Source organism: Zosterops lateralis, assembly GCF_965231275.1.
Source record: "Zosterops lateralis genome assembly, chromosome: Z".
NCBI lineage: Eukaryota > Metazoa > Chordata > Aves > Passeriformes > Zosteropidae > Zosterops > Zosterops lateralis.
In genome coordinates, this window is record NC_139800.1 from 63,872,266 (window position 1) to 63,895,807 (window position 23,542).

Here is a 23,542-nt window from a genome sequence, read left to right on the forward strand (position 1 = left end):
AATTTGTCAACTTCTCTTTTAAATATCAAAGCCCCAGGATCAGATTCACCTGTTGCCAACATGAGGATGCAGCACAGCAGAGCTTGATGCCCTTTGTTCTGAAGCCAGTCTCCCTGTGCTAGAAGGGACTCTCATTTGAAGCACATGAGGTAGCCCAGTGCTTCAAGCTGTTCCTTGATCTTTCTAGGTAGCTGGAGGACTGGAAGAGTCAGACTCAACTCTGAGGTACAGAGAAAGGCTCTTTATGCTGTAGTGTGAAGCATCTGCTCTAAAGGGAATCTAAGTGGCAGACCTTCACTCAGGCGTCCACGCACTTAAGTCAAATCTCCTTCAAATAAAAGGCTGCAGTTTAAATTCAATGCTGGAACTGCAACACAAAACTGACTTGTGACAGACCCTTACTCTCAAATATATCCATAGAACTAACTATACTGCCTCGTCTATATTTGGCACATCAAAGGCCAATACTGTTCTCTCTGCATTTTATTATGTGGCTGACAATGAGAGAAATATAACTTACATGAAGCTCAAGATAACAAAAAGGGGGCAGAAATAATTGCAGTATAGCCTATATATCTGTACAAGATAAATACAAACAAAATAAAGTGAAGGTGAATAAAGCAGGTAGGTAAATCCCAATTACACTTTCTAGGGTTAATTTCAACACTGTCTCTTTAACTACTACCTGGATAATGAAAAATTTTATCTGTAAAGTAATATTCTCTGAAGAAAATTTCCAACTAGTTATATTATAAGGCTCAATAAATATTAATTTAAAAAATAAATACTCATTGATGTTAAAATCTGCATTGAATACAGGCACATATTCCAAAGCAATTTATTTCTTTGACAGACATCAGAAATATGATACTAGATCCTAATCATACTTACTTTCAATCTCCTTTATTTTCATTTCCCAGGGTATGCAGGCTGTCTTAAAATTTTCAAAATCTCTTTGAAATTTCATCCATTTCTGAAAAGTGTCATGGAAAAGAAAAAACAAAAACCACATAATCATCTCAGAGCCCTGATGATCAGTTCTTCCTTGAGCTAATGTAACGCTTTGATCAACCACAAAACCCATTGGCAGAGTCCACAAAATAATTGTTTCTGAAGAGCATTGTCTTTTTGTTTGTCTCAATATGTTTTCTACTGGATTTATGTGAAGTTCCTATTTCTGCCGCAAGAAGAATTATTAGTTAATCACATCTTTTCATGCCAATCTTTTTCACTTTTTCTTTTTATTTTCTTTTCTTTTCTTTTCCTTTTTTCTTTTTCTTTATTTTCTTTTTTTTCCTTTCCTTTTTTTTTTTTCTCTTTTCCTCTTTTCTTTTTTTTCCTTTTTTTTTTTCTTTTTTCTTTTTTCTTTTTTCTTTTTTTCTTTTTTGTTCTCTTTCTCCTTCACTTTTTCTTTTTTTCTTCATCTTTTACAGATGGCTATCTCAAGGGGAAAACTGAACTTTGGATTCAGTCCACACAAATACCTAATCTACACCAAAAGAAATTAACTTTCACAAGACATTGATTTCTTACAAACTCCTGTAAAGCAGTTGATTTCTGTTTTGATGACAAGTTTCAAAAACCAACAATAAGCTTTCATTATAAGTCTTTTCATGCAAGACCAGTGAAAATAAAAGTTTAAAATCCATAGAAAGACAAAGAACACTACTGTGGAAGATGAGTACCCATGGCAATAATCTCCAGAAGGCTTCCCATTAGTTTCACAGGAAGGTAGTGAAACAATCCATTTACCTTGGTCATCATCACTTTGTATGCATAGAATTTTTTTCCTTTTCCTTTTCCAAGAGCACCTTCAAACTTTTCAACAAAAAGTTGTGCTTCCCTGGAAAATGAAGAGAAAAGAGAGATATAGATTATGTTATACTACATTTTATATTTATATCTATCATATTAATGTAATTTTTTTACTCCTTATAAAGCTTTGTAAAATCTTGTTCCTTTAGTAATGTTAGGAAAGTAAAGCTCTGAGGTTTTGTATTTTGCAGAAGACTATTTAATGTATATGTAATGCAAAAATACAAGAAACTTCAGTCACCTGATCTAATACAAACATATTTGGAGCTCTGAGACCTGCCTATGTCCACTTAAGGTTACTAAATATGTTTAGTCACAATAAGTCAATAAGCTGACTTTTGCAGTTCAGCTACTACACATTTATGTGATGCACAGTTATTCCTGTTATTCCAACAGTTATTCTGATAGAAGAAAGAAGGATCTTCATGGGACACTGCAGATTCTTGGTGGTGATCACCTTTCTTGCTTTCTGTAAAATTTTGCTTTTTCCTACTTTTCTAATTTCTTCCTTGCTCTCTTCTTTGATGTGAATTTAAGTGAATTATAATTTTGATTACCAACATTTGATCACATTTGTGTCTTAGTCTTGCTCTGGATGCATTCAAACCTCCCCTCTCTGCACTGGCAGTGCAGGATGCATTCCCAGGTTGGGAGAGATATGTGTGTGTACATTAGAGCTTTGGTTCCCTTGTGCCCACCCTTCTCAATACTACATTTACTTTACCTCTTCTGAATTTTTGCATACATCTCCTCTAGCTGTACCATTCCCAGAGTAATTTCTTTGAAATTCAGCTTTATTGGTCCCCAAAAGGCCAAAATTTTGCCAATAAAGATATATAAGTTAAATAAAGATGAAAGGGAGGCTTTTAAACTCTTTACAAAATGCACAAAGTTCATGGAATGAAACAATAAAGAGATTAGATGAAGTGCATACTAATGTTTTCTATATTTAATCCAATTTCCACTTATGACTTTCCATTATGTCTCTCCTGAAAAAATGTGTTCCAAAGGCTAAATGTCCTAAACCACTGGTAAACAGACTAAGAATTTTTAACTGTCAGTGTATGCACAGTGCTGTAAACTGTTTTGTTGTTACACTGGATAGCTACAAAGCACTCTGTAGTATGTTTACTATTATTGTATCACACAAAGCACCTGGGAAAAGGTAGAATATTGGAAAATACTAATTGTGATGCATACTGATTTTGACACACATTTCTTTCTTTCCAGGACTGCAAATAAGTTTATAAAGTGAAATTAATTATCATGCTTATATCTTCTGCTCATATATTTTATACAAGGATGGAAAAAGATCTCACTGAACTGCTAAATCTGACAGTGTAAATGACATATAGCAGTTTAGTTGAAAAAAGGAGAATTAAAATTGTGTGACAAGATGGCCATTAGCCACGTCATAACTTTTCTAACTTAATGGTTAAAAATCTCAACATCTGTGGATGCAACTGCGTATTTCAAGTAACTGCAAATTCTTAGGGTTATCTTCAGTCTGAAGATCTATCGAGGCCTTTCACAACTTAGACACCCACTGCAACAATTGCTTTAGCTTGCAGTACCAAGGATCCAAATAAGTGCACATAAGTGCAAAATTAAGTTACTGAATTTAATTTTCAGTCATTGAGAGCTTTCCTTATTTGAGAGACCTCTGAGCACTCCCTCCTTCCAAGTGCTTTCACCCAAACACAGCTGGTGAAACACCAGGGCCAGTGCAAATTCACCTGACCTTCTCAGGACTTCTGCACAGCTTTTCCCAATGTTTGAAATTATGAATGCCAATATAATCACCTTTTTTCTCTCTTTATAGCACAAGGAAAGCAAAGACTCAGATTAGAAAAGACAAAAATACCCAGCCACCTCCATAGCCACAGAACCCACCTATTCATCACCTCAAAAGCACTGCTTGAGGATTGAGTCACATCTTTTTAAGGGTGTAGATCCTTTATTTCCAATCCTGTGCTTCTGGTTCACATTTGTATTCTGTATTTTTAAGTCTGAGCTTTCTGTACTTAGCTAACATTGACACTGACTGAGGATTCTTTATTTTCCAAGCCACTCTGAGTGCCGCAGGGAATTTACAGCACACTGCTCACATACCATTTTTCATTTTGATTCTCAGAAAAATCTACAATTAGATTTCAGCTCTCCCAAGTAAGTCAGAGAAAATAGATAAGTTCATCTTCAGGAAAACTTGTGTCCGAGGGTAACCTTTAAACTCAAACCTCAGAATCCAAAATCCTGGTGCTCTGTCAACAGGCATAAGGGAGTCCTGACAGCAGATGGCAGCTTCCTCCTAAATTCAGCAGTCAATTCTGGAACAGTGCCATAGAAGCAGGCAGACTCAATAAACTGCACACCTGCCAATCTCCCAAGTCGAGATACTGTATTGTACTACCATTCTATCACTGGATAATTCAGGTTTGTTCATGAAAATTTCCTGAAATCAAAACCTATAGAGTAGAAAACTTGTGGTTTCAGTCACTAATTACATTACATTGCAGAATATGAAATTTTCAAATTTTAAGTTGAGTTTTTTTCAGAGTGAAGCAACAAGTTAGAAATTTAAGAGCATAATACAAAAACAGCAATAAATATATTTTAAAATCCTTGATAGCATATATATGTATATTTTGCATCTATAGGTGAAACACTCAAGCTTTCCACAAACTTTTTTTATATAAAAAAATGTTAAGCCAAAACAGGAAGGAATTTTCCACTATCAAATTCCTCAAAATTATTTCCCTTAAACCCCTTTTTGACTTGTTTTAAATTAATTTTGTAAGATTTTCTACTAAAACTAGTTTTTCTTATTCTCATCTGCTACCTGGACTGCCATCAAGCAATCTTTCAAGTGTTAACAGTATTTAAGCTTTTTCTCCAGGACAAACCAAAAAAATTGCTTTCTGAATGTGGTGATCTGGACCTACAGATTTTACACTGCAGATGTTCTGGAATGGTTCTTGGATTCTGCTTTGCCAGTGCTGAAATTTCTTCTTTCCTTGCATCCCTTCTTCCCTGAACATTTTATAACCTATTTTTCCCTGATTTTCATTTCATTTCCCTGCATTGGACTAAGATCATCATTGTATCACAAACAACCCTTTCTTACTAAGTGATTATAAGTGCAGTCAACTGAGTTACACAAGAAAGACTGAACCAAAAAAAACTGTTGGATACATACCTGCACAATATTTAAGAAGCTATTTTCATGTTTCATCAAAGAAGCATGAAGCAACTCCTTTCCCTGTCTTAATAAATTGCTTTCCCATACTTAATAATTTGTTGTATAAATGATGAAAGAAATCAGCTAAGTCCAAATGGTGAACTTGCAGTATTATTTTCATTTACACTGAATTTTACTCTGGTATAATAACAATGCATTTTAATTTTTTAATTTTTTTTTTCATTAATAGAATTGCTGGCATTGATGCATTGACTGTTAATGCACACTAACCACGACAAGAAGATTTTTCAAATAGGCATTAAAAATTGTGGTAATAATGTTTCCAATCTTGTGAAGTAATAGCCAAAATCATCACATAGTCAATAATCACCATATAGTTAATAAAAGAGTAGTACATGTCATAGGGCCAAAATAGTGGTGGTGAACAGAGTTAAATTCATCTCAATACTGAGGACAGTCCTGCTGTTTTCATGATCTGGAGGAGGGGATAAAGGGCACCCTCAGTCAGTCTGCCTCCTCAAAGGAGGTTGTAGTGAAGAGACAATCAGTGTCTTCTTTCAGGTACAAGAACCAGGACAAGAAGAAAGAGTCTCAGTTTTTTTCCAGGTGAGGTTTAGATTGGATATTACAAAAAATATCTTCACCAAAATGCTGTGAAGCATTGGAACAGGCTGCCCAGGGAAGTGGTTGAATCACCATCCCTGGAGTTTCGCAAAGGTGTGTAAATGTGGCCATAAGGGACTTGGACTAGAGATGGACTCAACAGTGCTGTGTTAATGAGTGGACTCAATGATCATTTCTTTTCCAGTCTAATTTTTTTAAAATTATTGTTATGCAATTGAAAGAAATAATTAAAAAAAAAAAAATTACTTTGTGAAAGAATAGTGGAAGTATTTTTTCACTGTTGGAATAAAGGAAATAAAGTTACCTTTGATGTTCTACAGGTATCTCTTACATTTTGGTAATTTTACCAGTAACATTCTAAATATTTTCATATTGTTTATGATGTTAGAGCCATCAAACAGAATTTGTATTCATTCTCTCCTCAGCTTTTCTTCCCCCACCAGCTCTGCAGCAGATTAGTCCACTGACTAATTACTCCACTCACTACTTACCCCTGACCTCTGTGGTTTGTAAGTTATTTAAACCTCCTGGCCCTAAAAGTTCAGCATGAACTTGGCATCATTCAGTCAGGGACCAGGCTTCCTATGTCCTTTCCACACCTGTGACACATATTCTTGTTAAATATAATTCAACAGATTACTAAATTAAAGTAATTAAATTACTAATTTCTACCTTGATATCCAAACTATCTAAATGAATGACCCCTATTTGTACCTCCCCGCAGACTTCTGTCAAACTTTGTCTTTCCTCCATTTCTTTCAAGCTATAAATGAAGTGTCATAACAGGAGGAATGAGCAAGTCTTAGAAATACTTTAGAAACCACAACAAAAAACCAAAAGTACATATATACATATTCATGGGCACTTGGAAGTAATGAGACTTCACAAACACAAGGATGTGTCAAAAACAATGCAGACCAACAAAATCAAGCTTTGTAATCACTGGTATCATGTGTTAGAGGTAAATTATCTGTATCACAAGACAGGCCAAAGTGTGCCCCACTAGCTAACTGTGAATTTAGAGAAGCTTTAGAGAAAGCTTATTAATTGAATTACAGATGCTAGAACTAATAAATGTTTCAGGGGGGCAGGCATTATTGTCCCAGAGAAGCCTGAGTTAATTATTAATACAAGGTGTGGAGTTACAGCTTCCAAAGTGCTAGGTGTATGGTACCTCAGGCACTTCTGTGCTGGAGAAAGGATGCATTACAGCTCTTAGAGCCTGTTGCTAATTAATACAATTTGAGTGGATTGATCACATTTTTCAGTAACAGTTCAGGAAGGTTTCAGACTCTAAGAACTGAAAGCTCAATAAATACTGATTGTCCCAGACTTTTGAGGGTCTTATAATATTGGCTGAAAACAGACATCAAAACAAATATTTTTGGGCACAGCTCACTTGAAAAGCAGTTCAGTAATAATAGTGGGCAAATTATAGCGTTATTTAATACCCACCTGGCCTCCAAGACAACCAGTCCGGCCTCCAGGACTGTCAGTACGTCCACAGTAAGAGAGATGAAATACTGATTGATGGGAGTACAAAGAGTGCAACAAAAGGTGAGAAATTTCCACCATCCCACATATGCACCCTATACAACTTAGGGTTTGTATGCTTATAAAATATCTTATTTCCAGTTCATTTGTCTTGACACACAGTCTAAGTCAAGTAATAAAATGAATTATGCTGCAAAAATACTGAAAAATCACCATAATATATTCTGTCCCTAGCATGTGGTCTGCTATGATGGAGTGACCACATCAGTGGAAAAGGGAAGCACATCAACCTATTGTAGGTAGTCCAAAGGAGAACCACAAAGTTGCTCTTAGAGTAACTTGGTTAGGAGGATGGAGCCAGCCTCCTGTGAGGAAAGCCTGAAGGAACTGTGTTTGCTCAGCCTGGAAAAGAAAAAGTTTCAAGGTGACCTAGTTACAGCTTTCTAGTACCTGAAGAAGACCTGCTTGAAATGGGAGGGACTTCTTACTAGAGGATGTAGTGACAGGTCATGGGGGAATGGCTTCCAACTAAGATAGAATAAGTTTGTTTAGGTATTAAGAGGAAATTCTTTACTGTGAAGGTGGTGAAATGCTGACACAGGTTTTCTGGAGAAGTTGTGGATACATTGTCCCTGGAAGTTTCAAGCCAGGCTGAATGGGGCTCTAAGCAACCTGTCTAGTGAAAGGTGTCCCTTCCAATGGCAGGAAGGGAATAAATGGGTTGGAATAAATTTAATTTTAAGGGTCCTTCCAACTCAAACCATCCTATGATTTTAAGTGAAGAACAGATTCTGGACTGCTCTGATTTTCCTAGCAGAAAAAAAAGTTCTTGAGTTTCTTTAGAGAGCACATAACTTTAGAGAACAGAGTGGGTACATCTCTGGATTCTTGTGCTCAATTCTCTATTTATATGGTACCATAATAAGCATTGCTGTTGGATATAAAGTACCCACTTATTAATGAACTTTGTGTTTTTATAGCACAAAATTTTGTCTATCTATAAGTGCTATGAGCAATGGAAGGGAAGTGAGATGAGTATATCAGAGGCAAGCACACGCAGCATTTAAACCCTTTCCTTTTCTAAATATTGGTGTAAAACTCAGGCAGAAAAATGCACAAACATGGATACAGTTCCCAAAATCTGACTCTCAGACTTAAACTGGGATAGCTTTCCCTGAAGGTTTTCCAGTTTGCAACAGCTGAAATTCTGGCCCATTAGTTCTATTTCTTTTGTACCTTCCTCTAATCCAAAGATCATAGAATGGTTTGGAGAGACCTTTAAGAGACCTTACAGAAAACCATCAACCCTGCAATACCACTATAACCCCCAAATCCCTAAACCACATCACTGAACATCAGATCCAGATGCCTCTTGAACACCTCCAGGGATGGTGACTCCACCACCACCTCCCTGTTGCATCCTATGCCAATGCTTGTCTAACCTAACAGCAAAAAAGCTTTTTCCCGTATCTAATCTGACTCTCCCTTGTCTCAGTTTAAGGCCATTTCCTCTTGTCCTCTCACTGCAGGCACTATAGCAGATACAGGCCCCTGAATCACCACAACCTCCTTTCAGGGAGTTGTAAAAATCAATGAGCCTCCCCTTGAGCCTCCTCTTCTTGAGACCAAACAACTTCAGCTCCCTCAGCTGTGCCTCATGAGAGATGTTCTTTAGTCCTTTCAGGAGCCTCGTTGCCCTTTGCTGGACAGGCTCCAGCCCCTCAATGTCCCTTTTAAGGTGAGGGACCCAGAACCGAGCACAGACTGAGGTGAGGCTTCCCCAGTGCCCAGTACAGGGGCACGATCACTGCCCTTGTCCTGCTGGCCACACTGTTCTTGACACAGGCCAGGAGGCCACTGGCCTGTTTGGCCACCTGAGCAGACTGCTGGCTTATGTTCAGACAGCAACCTCCAAGTCCCTTTCTGAAGAGCAGCTCTCGAGCTGCCTCATCTCAAGACTGTAGTGCTGCACAGGGGCTCCTGCAACCCCCGTGGAAGACACAGAACTTGGCCTTGTTGAACCTCCTGCAGTTGTCCTCAGCCCACTGAGCCTGTCCCTCTGCAGAGCCTTCCTGCCCTCAGGCAGACCAACACTCCCACCAACTTGGTGTCATCTGCAAACCTAATGAGAGTGCACTCAATTCCCACACACAGATCATCAATAAAAATGTTAGACAATACTGACCCCAAAACTGTGCTGTGGGGAGCACCACTAGTGACTGGCCATCAGCAGGATTTAACTCCATTCACCACCACTCTCAGGGCACTGAAAAACAGCTAGTTTTTACTCATTGAAGAGTGCACCCATCCAAACCAGTTTTTCTGGAAGGATGCTTTGGGGGACTGTATCAAATGCTTTACTGAAGCCTTGATAGGTGACATCCACAGCCTTCCCTCCATGTACTAAGCAGATCAGTTTGTCATAGAAGGTGATCAAGTTGGTCAACCACAACCTGCCTTTCTTCAATCTGTGTTGGCTGGGCTTGATCTCCTGATTGTTATGCGTAATGGCGCTCAGGGTAATGTTTTCCGTAAATTGCTGGAACTGAGGTTAAGCTGACAAGCCTGAAGTTCCCCAGATCACTCTTTTGATCCTTCTTGTAGATGAGCATTACCTGTGCTAATTTCTAGTCAGCTGGAACTTCTCCAGCTAACCAGTACTGCTGGCAGATTATTGAGAATGTTTTGATTCTTTCACCAGTTCCCTTATTCCTGTGGGGTGGATCCCACCAGGATGCATAGACTTGTGCATGTCTAACTGGCATAGCAGGACACTAACCATCTTCTCCTGGATTGCTGGGGCTTCACACATTTCCCCTGGATATCATAGGGACAGCTGGTCTTGATATTGGTGACTGAGACAAAGAAGGCATTAAGTACTTTTGCCATTCTCTCATTCGTTGTCACTACTCTTCACATTCAACAAGGAGACTCTTTGACCTTCCATTTACTGAAAATGTGATTTATAGATACTTTTTACTGTCTTTAAAAGTAGATGCTAATCAGGGTCTAGTAGGCTTTGGCCATTCTAATCTTCTCCCTGCTTGAACTTTTCACATCCTGGAAGTCCTCCCGAGTTACCTGTCCATCCTTCCAGAAACAATAGATTTTCTTTTCTTCCTGAGATCAAGCCTAATATCTCTGTTTAACCAGGTTGACCTTTTTCCCTAATGACTTTTCTTCCTTCACATGGGGACAGTCTGTTCCTGAATATTTAACAATTTCTTTTTTAAAGCATATCCAGCCTTCCCGGATTACTTTGCCCTTCAGGACTGACTCCCATGGAGTCAATCAATCAATGAATCAATCAATCAGTCAATTCACCCCTCTCTTTAAATCTCAGTCTTGCAAGTGATAATTAATAGCCATTATCACCTCGTGGCTCTTCAGGCAACTTTGTACTGACCTGAGTAGGCAGTGGCAAAGAAGAAATATCACAAGTTCTTGTCTCCCATAGAAAAGGCAAAGCAACATTGTTCATAAACCATGTAAACCAGTCAAGGGAAAATTACTAGAATAAGATAGCTCTTCAGAAGGAGAATATTTGTCTTGGAAATGAGAAAAAGTCTGAACTCTAGGCACACTCGTATAGTCAGTAGCACAGACCAGTGTGTTCCCAGCCCACAGCCTAACAAGTCTATTGCTCAGAGCCTAGGAGAGTGGAGACACTGTTGTAACATCTTTTCACACCTCTCCATGTCTTCTTCCTCTCTTTTTTACATCTCCAGACCCATGAAGATCTGACTGTGATGTCTCAGGATGAGCTGAGAGTCTGACAATATCAACACAGCTCAACTTCATGCTGCAGAGGGACACTGATGAGCAGTATCCTCAAGTCAAGGTCCTTCAGAGAATAATCATGGGCTGTTTGAAATGCATCTTTTTAGACACAGGGATATAGATTAGACATTAGAGTTGATCTAAATTGCTAGTGTAGTTCTATTAAGAATGCCATCTCTGCAATGAGCTCTCAGCCATGTTCTGACAGAATGAATTTTCTGCAGAATAAATAGTTCGACATCTGTGTTCTAAAATTATTGTTCATTCATGCATTTTCCAAAGAATGAAGGAAAATATTTACCATTTTACAAAGTAATCACTAGAGTTAAGTACAAATCATCTTTCCCACCTTATACAGTTTAAGCCATGAAAATATGTTCCTTTGAAAATGCTTTTAAAAACGTTTTAATTATTTAAAATATTTTGTTTTTTAAAAAACCACAAATTTCAGTGGAAATTAAATCTTTCCCCAAAAATTGTTTATTCTGACAACACTTATTTTTTTAAAATTAGTATTTAGAATTAAAAGTCCTAATTGATGCTAATATTAACCACTCAAAATAATATTTTAAAAAGGGTTTTTTTGGTCTTGTCATGTATAGGAGTATTACTGGATAGCATTTTTTCCCAGTCTTGGAAATAAAAGATGCTGATATAGAACAAACATGGGAGTGGGGGTTGGCTTATACAACTACGTAACATTTATATAATACTAAGAAGAAACCTCCAATGAAGTATCTCTCAATCGTGAAAGCTGGAAGAACAAATAGGGCAATTTGCTCTTCTACCTGTAAGAAGATAGTTTTTGTTTTTTCACCACACATCCCATGATATTCTGAATCCTTAACAGGGAAAGAAGCAGATGACAAGGGGAAATATTTGCTACTAACAATGGTTCACCAAGAGTTTCAAGAGCCAGGAACACTAACACAAAGTTATTCAAAAGTCACATTATTGATTTAGAATTTTAACGCTCTTACAGCCAGCATGCATCCATTTTTAACATGTACAAGAACAATGTCTATAGTGGCAATCTATCAGACTAATGATTCTCTTATAAATCTTAAATTTATAAGAGAACAAGCACAACTTCATCCAGCTTGTCCTTGGACACTTCCCAGAATGGGGCATCCACAACTTTTCTGGGCAGCTCCATCCAGTGTCTCTCTACCCTCACCACAGAGAATATCTTCCCTATATATAGTCTGAATCTAAATTCTTGAAGATCTTATTACCACTTGTCTAATTACCCCATCCTCTTGTAAAAATCTGTTCCCATCTTCCCTAAGAGTCCCCTTTAAGTATGGAGAAGCTGCAATAAGATATCTCGAGAGCCTTCAGTTCTCCAGGCTGAACAGCCCAATTCTCATAGCCTCTCTCTATAGGAAAGCTGTTCCAGTCTTCTGACCATTTCTGTGGCCCTCCTGCAGAGCTGCTCAAGCAGGTTCAGGCCTTTCCTGTACTGAGGACCCCAAATCTGGACACGGAACTTCAGTTGGAGTCTCACTAGAGTGGTTTAAATAAGCAGAATCTCTTCCCCCACCCTACTGGCCACGCTGCTTTTGATGAAGCCCTGGATAGATTTGGTTTGCTGAGCTGCAAAACCACATTGTAGGCTTTTCTTTGACTTTCCATTCACTAGCACCCCCAAGTCCTCCAAAGGGCTGCTCTCCATCTGTTCCTCCTGCAGCCTATGTTGACGATGGGGTTTGCCCCAACAAAGTTGGAGTAGTTGTCTTGTTAAACCTAATGAGATTCCCATTTCTCATTGCCCACTTCTTGAGATTGTCTTGGTCCCTCTGGATGGCATCCTGTCCTTCAGGTGTGTCAACTGCACTACTCAGCTTGCTGTCATCTGCAAATTTTCTGAGGGTGCAGACAATCCCTCCATCTACGTTATTGATGAAGACATTAAATTGCACTTGTCAGTACAAATCCCTGAATGACAATATTTGTCAGTGATATCCAAACAAACATGACACATTGACCACCAACTCCCTGGGTGTAGCCATTCAGACAATTTCTTAGCACGACACAATCTACCCATTTAATCCATATCTTTACAATTTGGAGAGAAGAATTTTCTGGAGTACCATGTTAAAGACCTTACAGAAGTCCATCTAAATGACATCCACAGCCCTTTCTTTGTCCACTAATGTAGTAACTTCATCACAGAAGGTTTGTTCAGGCAGTTTTTTCCCTGGTGAAGGTGTACTGATTGTCTCAAATCACCTCACCACCTTCAAATAGCCTTGGCAGAGTTCCTAGGAGGATTTTTTCTGTGAATTGTTGTGTTAACAGACTGGGTCCATCTGTTTCTTCCAATATCACTGCCCACAGCTGGAAGCATAGAGGAAAAACTAACCTCTGCACCAGCTTTCCTTACCAGATATCCCAAGGCCCAGAAGTGTCTCTTAATCATCCTTTAGCTACATGTTGCAGTATCATCACTGCCCACATGAAAAAGCAATAATGGAAAATAGTCTAAGGGACATACCAAGTCATGAAGTTTCCTTGGAATTGCTAGGAATTATCAGATAGAAAAAATGGTTGTAAAAATAGAAACTTTCTCCATAGGAAGACTACAAGCAAATGTTCAGTTTATGTACATGGGGATCCTTCAGCTGTAGACTACCCAAAATTTAATCTGCTCATTTATATTTTGCAAATTTTCTCTTGTCTTCAAAAAGCTTTAACTCTATATCTCCTACATACTGTTCCCTTTTACCTCCTTTGAATCTTTCATTACCTCTTTGCAAGTTTACTCTTTCCAAAATTACCTTACCTTCTAAAAGGACAAATCTGTAGATTTTCCACACCATATTTCATATCTGTGTTTTCTGTTCATATTAAAAACTCTCTGCAGGACAGACCATCCCTTCTCTGCTAGGTATGTCTTGTTGGTGTTTTGCTATCGCCACAGTAAATAAGTTATCTAAAACAGGGGAGCATAGCAGTTTTGTTGAAGGAATAAAGTTCTCTCTATTTACCTGTCCCTGTGTTTTGTGGAAATTTAAATGTAAATGAACACTTAATTTTTGGCTTCCAAGTAAATATTGCAATAGCTTTGCTAGGGCAAAATGCAGTTTTCTATACAGCATAAATAAAAATGCATGAAAGTACAAGTTCTATTTCAAAGAGTTTGCTTTTTCATAAGTTAATTTTTTCTTTCCTAAAAGTCAGACTAAGGAGAAAAATCCTCTCTCTCTAGCAATCTTAAGGCAATCCTGCAATTGCATAATTTTTCTGAGAGATATTAATGAGCTCCTAATCTTACCAGTGGAAGTATTCATCAGCATCAATCTAACTGAAGAAAAGGAAAAGATTTTGCACTGGGTTTTAATGGAAATTCCAAAAATTCATAAGCTTTCCATATTTGATTTCAGATCTACTGGGACAAGAAAGCTCTGGTCTGAAACACCATTTACCTCCACTTATTGTGAGAATAGCTCCTGAGGAAGATAGAGGTGGTCTGAATTTAATTTGTAAGTAGGTGCCTAACTATAGTGAAAATTCAGAAAAACAGTGCAAAGCTGGACAGCAGATATTCATTACAGAAATCAAACCATACTTCAGGACAGACAGCTTCTTTTTCATCTTCCATGGCTTGTTTCGTAGTGTGGCAATGAGTTTCTTTTTTTCTTCTACCTCTTCTTTCAGCTTGGCCAACTCCTCCTCTGTAATTGGCTCCTCCTCAGATTCAGAATCAGAGCTTCAAACAAAAGCAGGAACAGAAAACATCACCAAAACTCAGACAGGACAGAAGTTTTCACAGAAAAACATACTTTGTGTTAATTTCTGTTACATTTGAGACTAGATAAGTGCATTCACATTTGCTCAGAAGGGAGAACACCCTTCATTTGAACTTGTTATCAATTTTAGTATGAAAGGCAAAGCCTCCACACAAAATGGAGACCTGCAGGTGAAGAAACACAACACCTTCAAAATCACAGGGACAGGGAGCAGCCCTCTTGGGGTAAAATCTGACAGTCACTTATTGTCTCTGCAGCTGTAATCAGTCTCCTAAGAGTCCAACCCAAACTCACAATGATCAAGTGACGATGCTATAACTTCAGCCATAAAAACAAGCTCCTTTACCTTAATGTGTTACAAGTGAGAGAAGAGACACCACAGCCTCAGCTAAGACAAATTTAAACCCCAAATGACAGCCCATGCACTTACCAAGGCTTAACATTTCATAGATGGGAAAAACTCAAAGTCACGTTGCAGCAAGACCACGAGAAAGCAGCAAGCACTCCGGGAAAGGAGGTGCAATTGTAATGGCATCTTCAGGTACGTTGTGTCAATGATCTGATCTTACTATCCACACATCAGTCTGCATTATCTTAGCAAAAAACAGCTGTTTAAAATAATATTCGCTTTCCTAACATCTGCATAGATACTCTTTTCTGTGAGCAATCTTGCATCTCATATAATGGCATGTAGCAATCCATTAACAACAGGTGCTTCCTCTTTTTATGCCAGTGAGCAGGAAAATGATAAAGAGGAAATCAATAGACTCTGACTTTCTGCTCTAAAAAGCTGACAGTGACAACTACCACTAAGTAACCTCTTGGTAATAGCTGTTTGATGCATTTCTATCTGTTCTTGTGTTTTCTTTAGCTTCTTTTGTTGATTTGCTTGCTTCTTTGTTTGTCTTCTGAAAGTTCGAAGCTGTACTGCAAGATTTTTGAGGGTTTTTTAGTGGTTTCCTGGCTTCATTGTAGAAAAATTTATTCTGACTTTATCAAGCAAGTAGTTTTCAGACTCTTCTGCTCATACATCACCTTTCTGAGAGTTAGATATCCAAAATCTGATGTGAGAGCTGATTGATTCATTACCTAATGAATTGGTTCTATCTCCTGAACAATTTAAAAATTATAAAACTTTTCTTCTACCAAAACAGGTATCACAGGTCTTTTGACAGATCTAAATTATGCAAATGGCACAAGAGTTTACCAGATCTAAATTACTGATAGAATTCAAAACAAACAAATAAAATAAAAGCAAAGTACTTTATGAACCACAGAAAAATACAAATTTCTTACTGGTAATCTACCTATAGTCTTCATAAATTTTACTTAATTATAACAAAACATTAGGGGATGAGCTGAAAACTTTCAGACACACAGAAATTAGCAAAGGAAAGAAAGAGGCTACCCTAGCTGTGGGTCATCCTGCTATTAAAGATTAAAATTCTAGTTATTATCATAGAGCTATAGAATCTCAGAATGGTTTGGGTTGGAAGGTACCTCAAAAATCATCTCTCTCCACCTATCTCTGCCATATGCAAATATGCCATTCAGCAGATCAGGTTACTCAGGACCCCATACAGCCTGGCCTTGAATACTTCCTGGTTGTGGGACATCCACAGCTTCTCTAAACAATTGATCCGGGGACACACCATACTCTGCATGAAGAATTTCTTCCTAACATCTAATCTAAGCATGTTCTCTTTCAGTTTAAAACTTTTGCCCCTTGTTCTGTCACTGTCAGCCGTATAAACAGTCTTTCTCCCTTCTTTTCATAAGCTACCTTAAGGCACTGGAAGGCCACAGAGGGATCTCTCCTGAACCTTCTCTTCTCCAGGCAAAACAATTCCAGTTCTCTCAGCCTGTCCTGTAGGAGAGGTTCTCCTACCCTCTGAGCATCATTGTGGCCCATACTGAATAGACTGTCACCTTAGACAGTTGTACCCATCAGTCTTACCATTTTGGGCTTTACACGACAAAAAATAGTATCGCAGAAAACTTAAAACTACATACAGACAAACTGCTACTGAACACCACATCTATTTATTGTCCTACCAGTACTGTGAAGAGCAAGTTGAGAACAGTATGAAAACTGAAATCAAATGGATAAAGGATAACAAAATTATTTGTGCATAAAATTTTGAGGGAGAATGCAAGGAGAGTCATGTCTTTATGAAGAACAGGATTAAAAGAGTCTCTGATTTGAGAGAGCTCAGAAGCCATTATTGCAATCAGTTGCTTTGCATTTTACAAAGCAGAGTGATGTGCCTGATATTAAACATTTCTTTTGATGGGAGATTGCTGGGTTATTCAAAGCTGGAATTTGCTGGTTTATAATGCTGCAGTGAGAGGGTGGGAAATATGAGGGCTTTGTGCTAATGCAGTGAGCTTACTGAGAAAAGGAAGCTTAATAGAATACAAGAGGTCAAGTCGGGATATTATGGGCTTTGTACTCTTTTCCAGATACTGCTTTGCTTGTCTTTACAGACATGTCTCACCTTCCATTCTTCACTTTCCTTTGGAAACAGAAAAATAATAAAAAATCCAAATTTCAGAGTTTCTTTAAGGCATCAGTATTTTCTAGTGTGTTTATGTTACGCAGTAAAGCTTGGAGGAGTAACAGCCAACTTTTCCTTTAGCTCAAGTGGTGGAACATGTTATTCAAGTCAGGAAACCAAAATTCTGTCTTCTGCTACCAGAAGTCGTAACCTCTCATAAAGGATTTTTATTCACATATTTGAAGGCCAGAAGGCTAACATAAAGCATCAAGTCTCAATAAATATCTTGATATCAAGCTCCCATCCTCCTTGGCTCCAATTCAATACATATCTAAGTCAGTGGAGATCTTGAAATCAAGTGGTTCTTCAAGTTATACATATAATGAGCTTCTTCATTCTATTAATCTCTAATTTGGTTTTATGACTTTATTATACATCTCTACTTTGGTTTTAGTTTCATCTCCTCTTTAGGGATGCAATCTGCATTTCTCATTATTTCTGTGTATAGCATTAAAAATTACAACAAAAATGTTTTCTTTGGGCTTGGGTGCTGCAGGATAAGACTGGTATGATTTGAGAGTATAGCATAGCAACTAAATAAATTTGACTAAATTTGAAATCTTTCTTTCAAGTTTTTTGTGTAAATCTATTTATACCGATAATCCCCATATCATTGCTTGTCAGATAATGTTATTCAGTTTGAAAAAACAGGTAGTGTCTTAATCTTCCATGTGCCTCCAGGCTTTCACAGAACTTTTATACTCTCAAGTAAACCTAATAAAAGTTAGTTTATTTATTCACAGATAGAGCTATGCAGTAGAAAGAATATTATCCCATTCATAATTTTTTTCATGTGACTGCACAGAGTTTCCGAAATTAATCAGACAAAAAGAAACAAGGCAGTAAAGAACTAAACCATTTTTTTAACCCAGGAACATGTCAGACCCCCAAAGTGAGATCAAGGGATCAATTTATCATTGATATTTTGGCATTGATGATTATGAACCATGTCGAGCAGGCCCCCCTCACACCCTCAATAACAGGTAACAATCAGTCTCATCGACACCTAAGAACAGAAGATTTAAAACTCACCCAGAAAGAACTCACTACCACAAATTAACCAAGAGTGGAATATTTAAGTTTTGAAAAAAAACAAAATAGCTAAACCAGAAAATCAGTGCAGAATTCTTCTAGGATTCCCTTGTGTCCTCTATGTAGAATAAGTAGTGAATGAAGAGATTTTCCTGATTTAAATGAAAAGTACAGAGAGGGAAGAGAGCAACTGCAGCAGTTTCTACTGACTTGTACTATGACCTCACCAAAATGGTCAGTGTTGCTACAGCTTAGCACAAACCACAATGAGAGTGGTAAATACAATATTTTCTCTCTGTTAAATAGTTTCACTTTTCATTTAGGGATTTTTTTTTTTTTTTTTTTTTTAATTTTTTTTTTTTTTGTCCTTTCTTTCTCAACTTCTGATTTTGCTCTTTTCATGATATTTCATGATGAAACACCTTGGCAACTAAAAAACTGCATCAGTAAGATTCATGTTCAAACATTAGAGAGCACTTGTTGTGATAGGTCCTCACAGATTTCCTATATTTCTATACTGCTGAGCCTATTTTCCATTCTGAAACTTTGCAAACCCTTTATCTCAATCACAGTCAAACTGATCACCAGCCTGCTATCTTTCATTTTTACATTATTTTGTTTTTTCTTTTCAAATATTTTAAAATATTCTTATTATTATGCAATCTTTTCAGCAGCTCCTGTAAATCAAAAAATATAATATTCTTGAGTTATCTTTTGAGAGTGTCCTCAATTTTTCCTCAAATGTTGTTAGGCTTACTACTTTAGGAACAAAGTCTAGTTCCAGGTAGCAATTTTAAGTTATTTAGCCCAAAATTATGTATTTCGATATTGAGAACTTTGGAAGACAATGAAAACCACTGCAACCCTTTTTCAATTTTCTTTTTTCAGTGGCCTCTTTAAATCAACACTGAGTAAATGTTTACAATGAAGACAAAAATAAGCAAAGGAACATAGGTTTACATAGTCAGGACTGTTGCTCTGTGAGAGCAGGAAACTGCAGTGCACACAGGAGTATAATTGCCACCACACAAAGAGCCAGCAGAAGGAAAGATTTTAGGCATTCTCATTCTCATTGGGAAGGGAAATGGAGTGGACATGCATAGAAATGGCATCGCAGAAAAACTAATGCATCAGCATGCCTCACTGTATTTTTTTCCTTTTATTCCTGCTCTCCATCAATGTCTCTGGGAACAAAAACAGCTGTAACAAGTGCTGAATGAGGAATGGACATTTCTCTCCCTCTCCACTGAGATAAGTGTGCCTAGCTCCCTTTGTTCCCTTTTACATTGCTCACAGGGGCTGGCTGCTTCCTTTCAAAAGCACAAGAAGGGACAAGGAGAAAGGGAATGCTAGGATGACAGAGAAATAGAAATATTTTTCTGAAGTGCTCTCTATCACTGGAGTCTTCTAAAGACTCCAGGTTGCATTAGATGCTTTATAAAGCTGAAAAGTGACATTTCAGGGGAAGTGAGTGGGAGACGGACTGGAAAATCCCATCTCAGTTTTTGGTTCTGGATTCTTGAAATTTGGCACTGATCTTAAAAAGCTGGCTCAAAACTGGCTGGGAAACAAGAATGTGATCTTCTGAGAAGCATCAAGATTTTAGTTCTATACTGGAAACAAAACTTGGCTTTTTTTGGAGGGTTATCAACTTGGGGTTTGGGACATTTTAGTTTTGCAGAAAGAAAAAAGGGGAGCAGAACTCACCTGTTATCACCTCCTTCTACCACTTTCTCTTCTCCTCTGTCATTTTTCCTTTCTCTAGAAAACAGCTCATAAACTTGGGCTATAACTAGATCTGACTTTTCCAGAAAGTTTTTATTTCACTCAGCCATCATTTCCTCATTGCGGGACAAAGACTATCTGTCCAGCTCTAATTTGACTGTCCCAAGTAAGGGAGTCATACTGACTCCTTGTATTTCACAGCTATAAGTGAAAACAAGTTTTATGTAAGATAACTATACTCTTATTATAAGAAAAAAAAACTTAATTACCCTGATCCTGATTTCTTTTTGTCTTTTTTCTTCTTGTTGGCCTTCTCTTTTTTCCCTTTTTTATCAGCCTTTTTGTCCCCTTTCTTCTCATTTTTACCTTTCCCACTTTTACCCCCTTTCTCATCTTCCTCTTCTTCATCATCTTCCTTGGATTTCTGATTTGCCTGATTCTTCCTGGCTTTTTCAGGGTCCATATCAGAATCACTGGCCTCATTTCCAGCTGCTCGTCCCCGTCTACGGTTCCTGTTCCTGCGATGCCCAGCTCTCCTAGTCCCAAAGTCATCATCCTCATCCTCCTCATCACCATGCCTGTCTCTCCCTCTGGCATGTGCCCTTCTGGTTCTTGGTGTTGCTCTCTTCCTCCCTTTATCTGTGATTGATTAAAAAACATAAAAACACATGAGAGGAAGGCACATGAAGAAGACCTTTCTTCCTCCTTCATTCTTACTAATAATCAGAAAGCATCTGTGTCTGGCCTCAAAGTAATCCACATTACTGACCTGCTCCTTTGGCAGCTTCTTCATTCTCAACTGCACTGCCTTCTTCATTGTCATCACTGCCACCTGTTAAGTGGAAAAAAAAAAAAAAAGGCCAGAGCATGTGAAGGGTAGATCAATCATCAGGAATTTAGGGTGTTCAAGAAATTCTTGGCAATTATTGCTTTGTACTTCTTTACAACATTTTATGGACCCAGTCGTTTGGAACATGGCAAAGAGTTTTCAAGAAGTAAGATGAAGACAGAAAAAACACCTACACTTTCTTGTCAGCATTCAAATAAATAAGCCTCAAAGGGACACCAGGAAGAGCTCTTTCTTATAGAAGAAATAAATAGGAAAGGAAGATGATAAAAATACCCTAAAATTTGGAGATCAAGGATGAAAATGCTGCTCAGACAATTCTCTGAGATTTCCTTAAACATGAATGGTAAATAACTGGCTGAGATTAAGAAATACTAAAAGAATCATTTCCTGATTTGACTGACTGGAAGGCATAAGGCTCCAGACCTGCACCACAGCTGAAGAGTGCAGTTCCAGAAGAAAGGGCAGACCTACTCTCAGTTCCAACAAACAACTCTCTAAGCACAGGGACAAAACTTGATCCAGCTCGCTTGTCTGCTCTATTACATATAAATTCTATTCTACCATTCTATCACACGAAACGTTTTTAACACTGAAGGGTTTAGATGCATAGTCTATTTATACAAGATTGTAGTGTTTCTCCTTAGAAAGATCTTTGGTTTGGGGTGAATCTCTTGCTTAATTTTTCATTCTCAATAAGCTCAATAAGAGACAATGTCTGTGCTACCCATCAATAAGCAGAAAATTATCCATTTCGTCTGCCTGGTATGCTTTGAAACTGCAATCATGGATTTATAGAGAATAAACTAAATAATAAAAATACTCTGATATGTATTACATACATTATATATCTAATTGATGTCTAATTAATGTGTGTTTTAAATACATTGATATTAACATGTTACTTAACAGATAAGTGTTCTGAAACTGCTTCTGAAAGTGCTTTTGATATTCCCTCAGAAATTTTCTTCTCAGGAACCAACACCTGAGAAGCCAGCTTCTAATGGGCCCTTTTGAGGTATTTTTGAGTTTGTATGTGTGGAAAAACACTTTAGACAGATCAGTGGTATTTATAGAAATAGGTGGTGGTAGGAAATTAATGAGAAGACTCACAGAATAGATGAAATAGTAGAATACATGAATACAGAATGCATTAAATAGTAGAAGTGGTAGCAGTCGTTCCATTCCTATACAACCTGTCTGTTCCCTGTGTATATTGTCCAGTTTCTCCTCTGGAAAGGTGAGAGGTGCTGATCCTAATAGTTACATTTTTCTGGCAAGAAACTGCAATTATCTTCCTTTTTCAATCATCTCTAACATTTCTGAAATTTTCTTTCTATTCTTTCTTCACACATTCTCTTGTTCCTCAGTTTCTTTTATAAATTTCACTAAGTCACTAACAATTAATTGAAAATGTATACACAAATTGATTTATTTAGGGACTGCTGTGGCTAACTATGAAGGGCAAATTCTTAGCTTTGCCTAGTATCAAAGAAAAGGAGTAAAATATGTCGGGCTGCAAACAAGAAGGAATCCAGGGTCTTGTTTCACTATGTGCAGTAATGGGCAAAGTGTGAATAACCAGAATTTAACTGGCATATTAAAACTGAGTCTAACTTCCCTACAAAAAAATTATAATTGTAATTAACACTTTCTACTACTTCCACATCATCCGCAGTATAATTTTTAAGATTATGCAAAAAATATTGTCATTCAATATCATCATTGGAATGTGACAATAAGTGCTCCTTTGTTCTGCCTGGACATGTGCCTTCTGCTGCTGACAGTAACAGGATCTCCTTTGATAAAGAACATTGTGCTGCTATTGAAAGCTTCCAAAGACGAAGACAGACACCTCTAAAGAGGTACTTCATATGCAACAGTAGGGGACTATCTCTTACAAAAACAAATGCTTTGGCTGATCTCCTATGGACAAACAGAAACTCCCAGAAAAGCACTGTATTGGTTAGAGATTGGCCATGGTGCAGCCTGGTGAGCCCATACAACAGGCAAACAAATGGAAGTTTCTCATATATGCTGAAACATGCATCAGCAGTTTCAGCATATTTGCATCATGCATGAAGTAAGCTTGAGTTGACATAACGACAACAGTCTCATATTGACATAATGACATAAATATGACATTATTATTGGCATAACAGTGACAGTGACAAAGAATTGTGAGACAGAGACTTAAACAATGTTGAAGATAGATACTGGAGTCTATTTATTATACTAATTCTAGTAGCATAAGGATAGCAAATTCACTACATGAAAATTTGAGATAAAATTCTAAGCTAATTTACAGATTTCAGACAGCTTGGGAAAAGGATTGAAAGCACTGCTATGGGTGAGCATATCTGAATATTAAGTTCTGTATGTTTATGGATTTTTTTTCATCTGAATTATCAGGCACATGAATGATAAAGAACAATTTTTTTTAAAAATAAAGAATAAGCCCCAAATCAAACAGAAATAGATATTGCCATAAAACAAACCTAGAAAGCATGACCAGTGATTACATGGGATTATCAGCTAGAAGTGGGTACTGTAGACGTGCAAGCACTACTGTACCTTCAAAATTTATATCTGCAAAGATTGAAAATTGTATGTCCAAACTGAACTTCACATGGACATAAAGTGTGTTAATATGAAAACTGTTAGAGGGGTGTATTTCTCATTCTGGTGTATCTACAAAATGAGACCTCTTCCAGGT

General features: G+C 37.6%; 1 protein-coding gene across 1 annotated transcript in view; it reads right to left on the minus strand.

Annotated features, from left to right (window-relative positions):
• The window catches only part of TMC1 (transmembrane channel like 1), a gene marked incomplete at both ends in the record, with an annotated part of 70,463 nt that overhangs the window by 27,620 nt on the left and 19,301 nt on the right, over nucleotides 1-23,542 (minus strand). Inside the window, 5 exons of the mRNA XM_083883186.1 lie at nucleotides 892-973; nucleotides 1,753-1,843; nucleotides 14,484-14,624; nucleotides 20,249-20,618; nucleotides 20,749-20,811. Coding sequence (XP_083739312.1) covers nucleotides 892-973; nucleotides 1,753-1,843; nucleotides 14,484-14,624; nucleotides 20,249-20,618; nucleotides 20,749-20,811 — 747 coding nt within the window. The remainder of the gene's footprint in view (nucleotides 1-891; nucleotides 974-1,752; nucleotides 1,844-14,483; nucleotides 14,625-20,248; nucleotides 20,619-20,748; nucleotides 20,812-23,542) is intronic.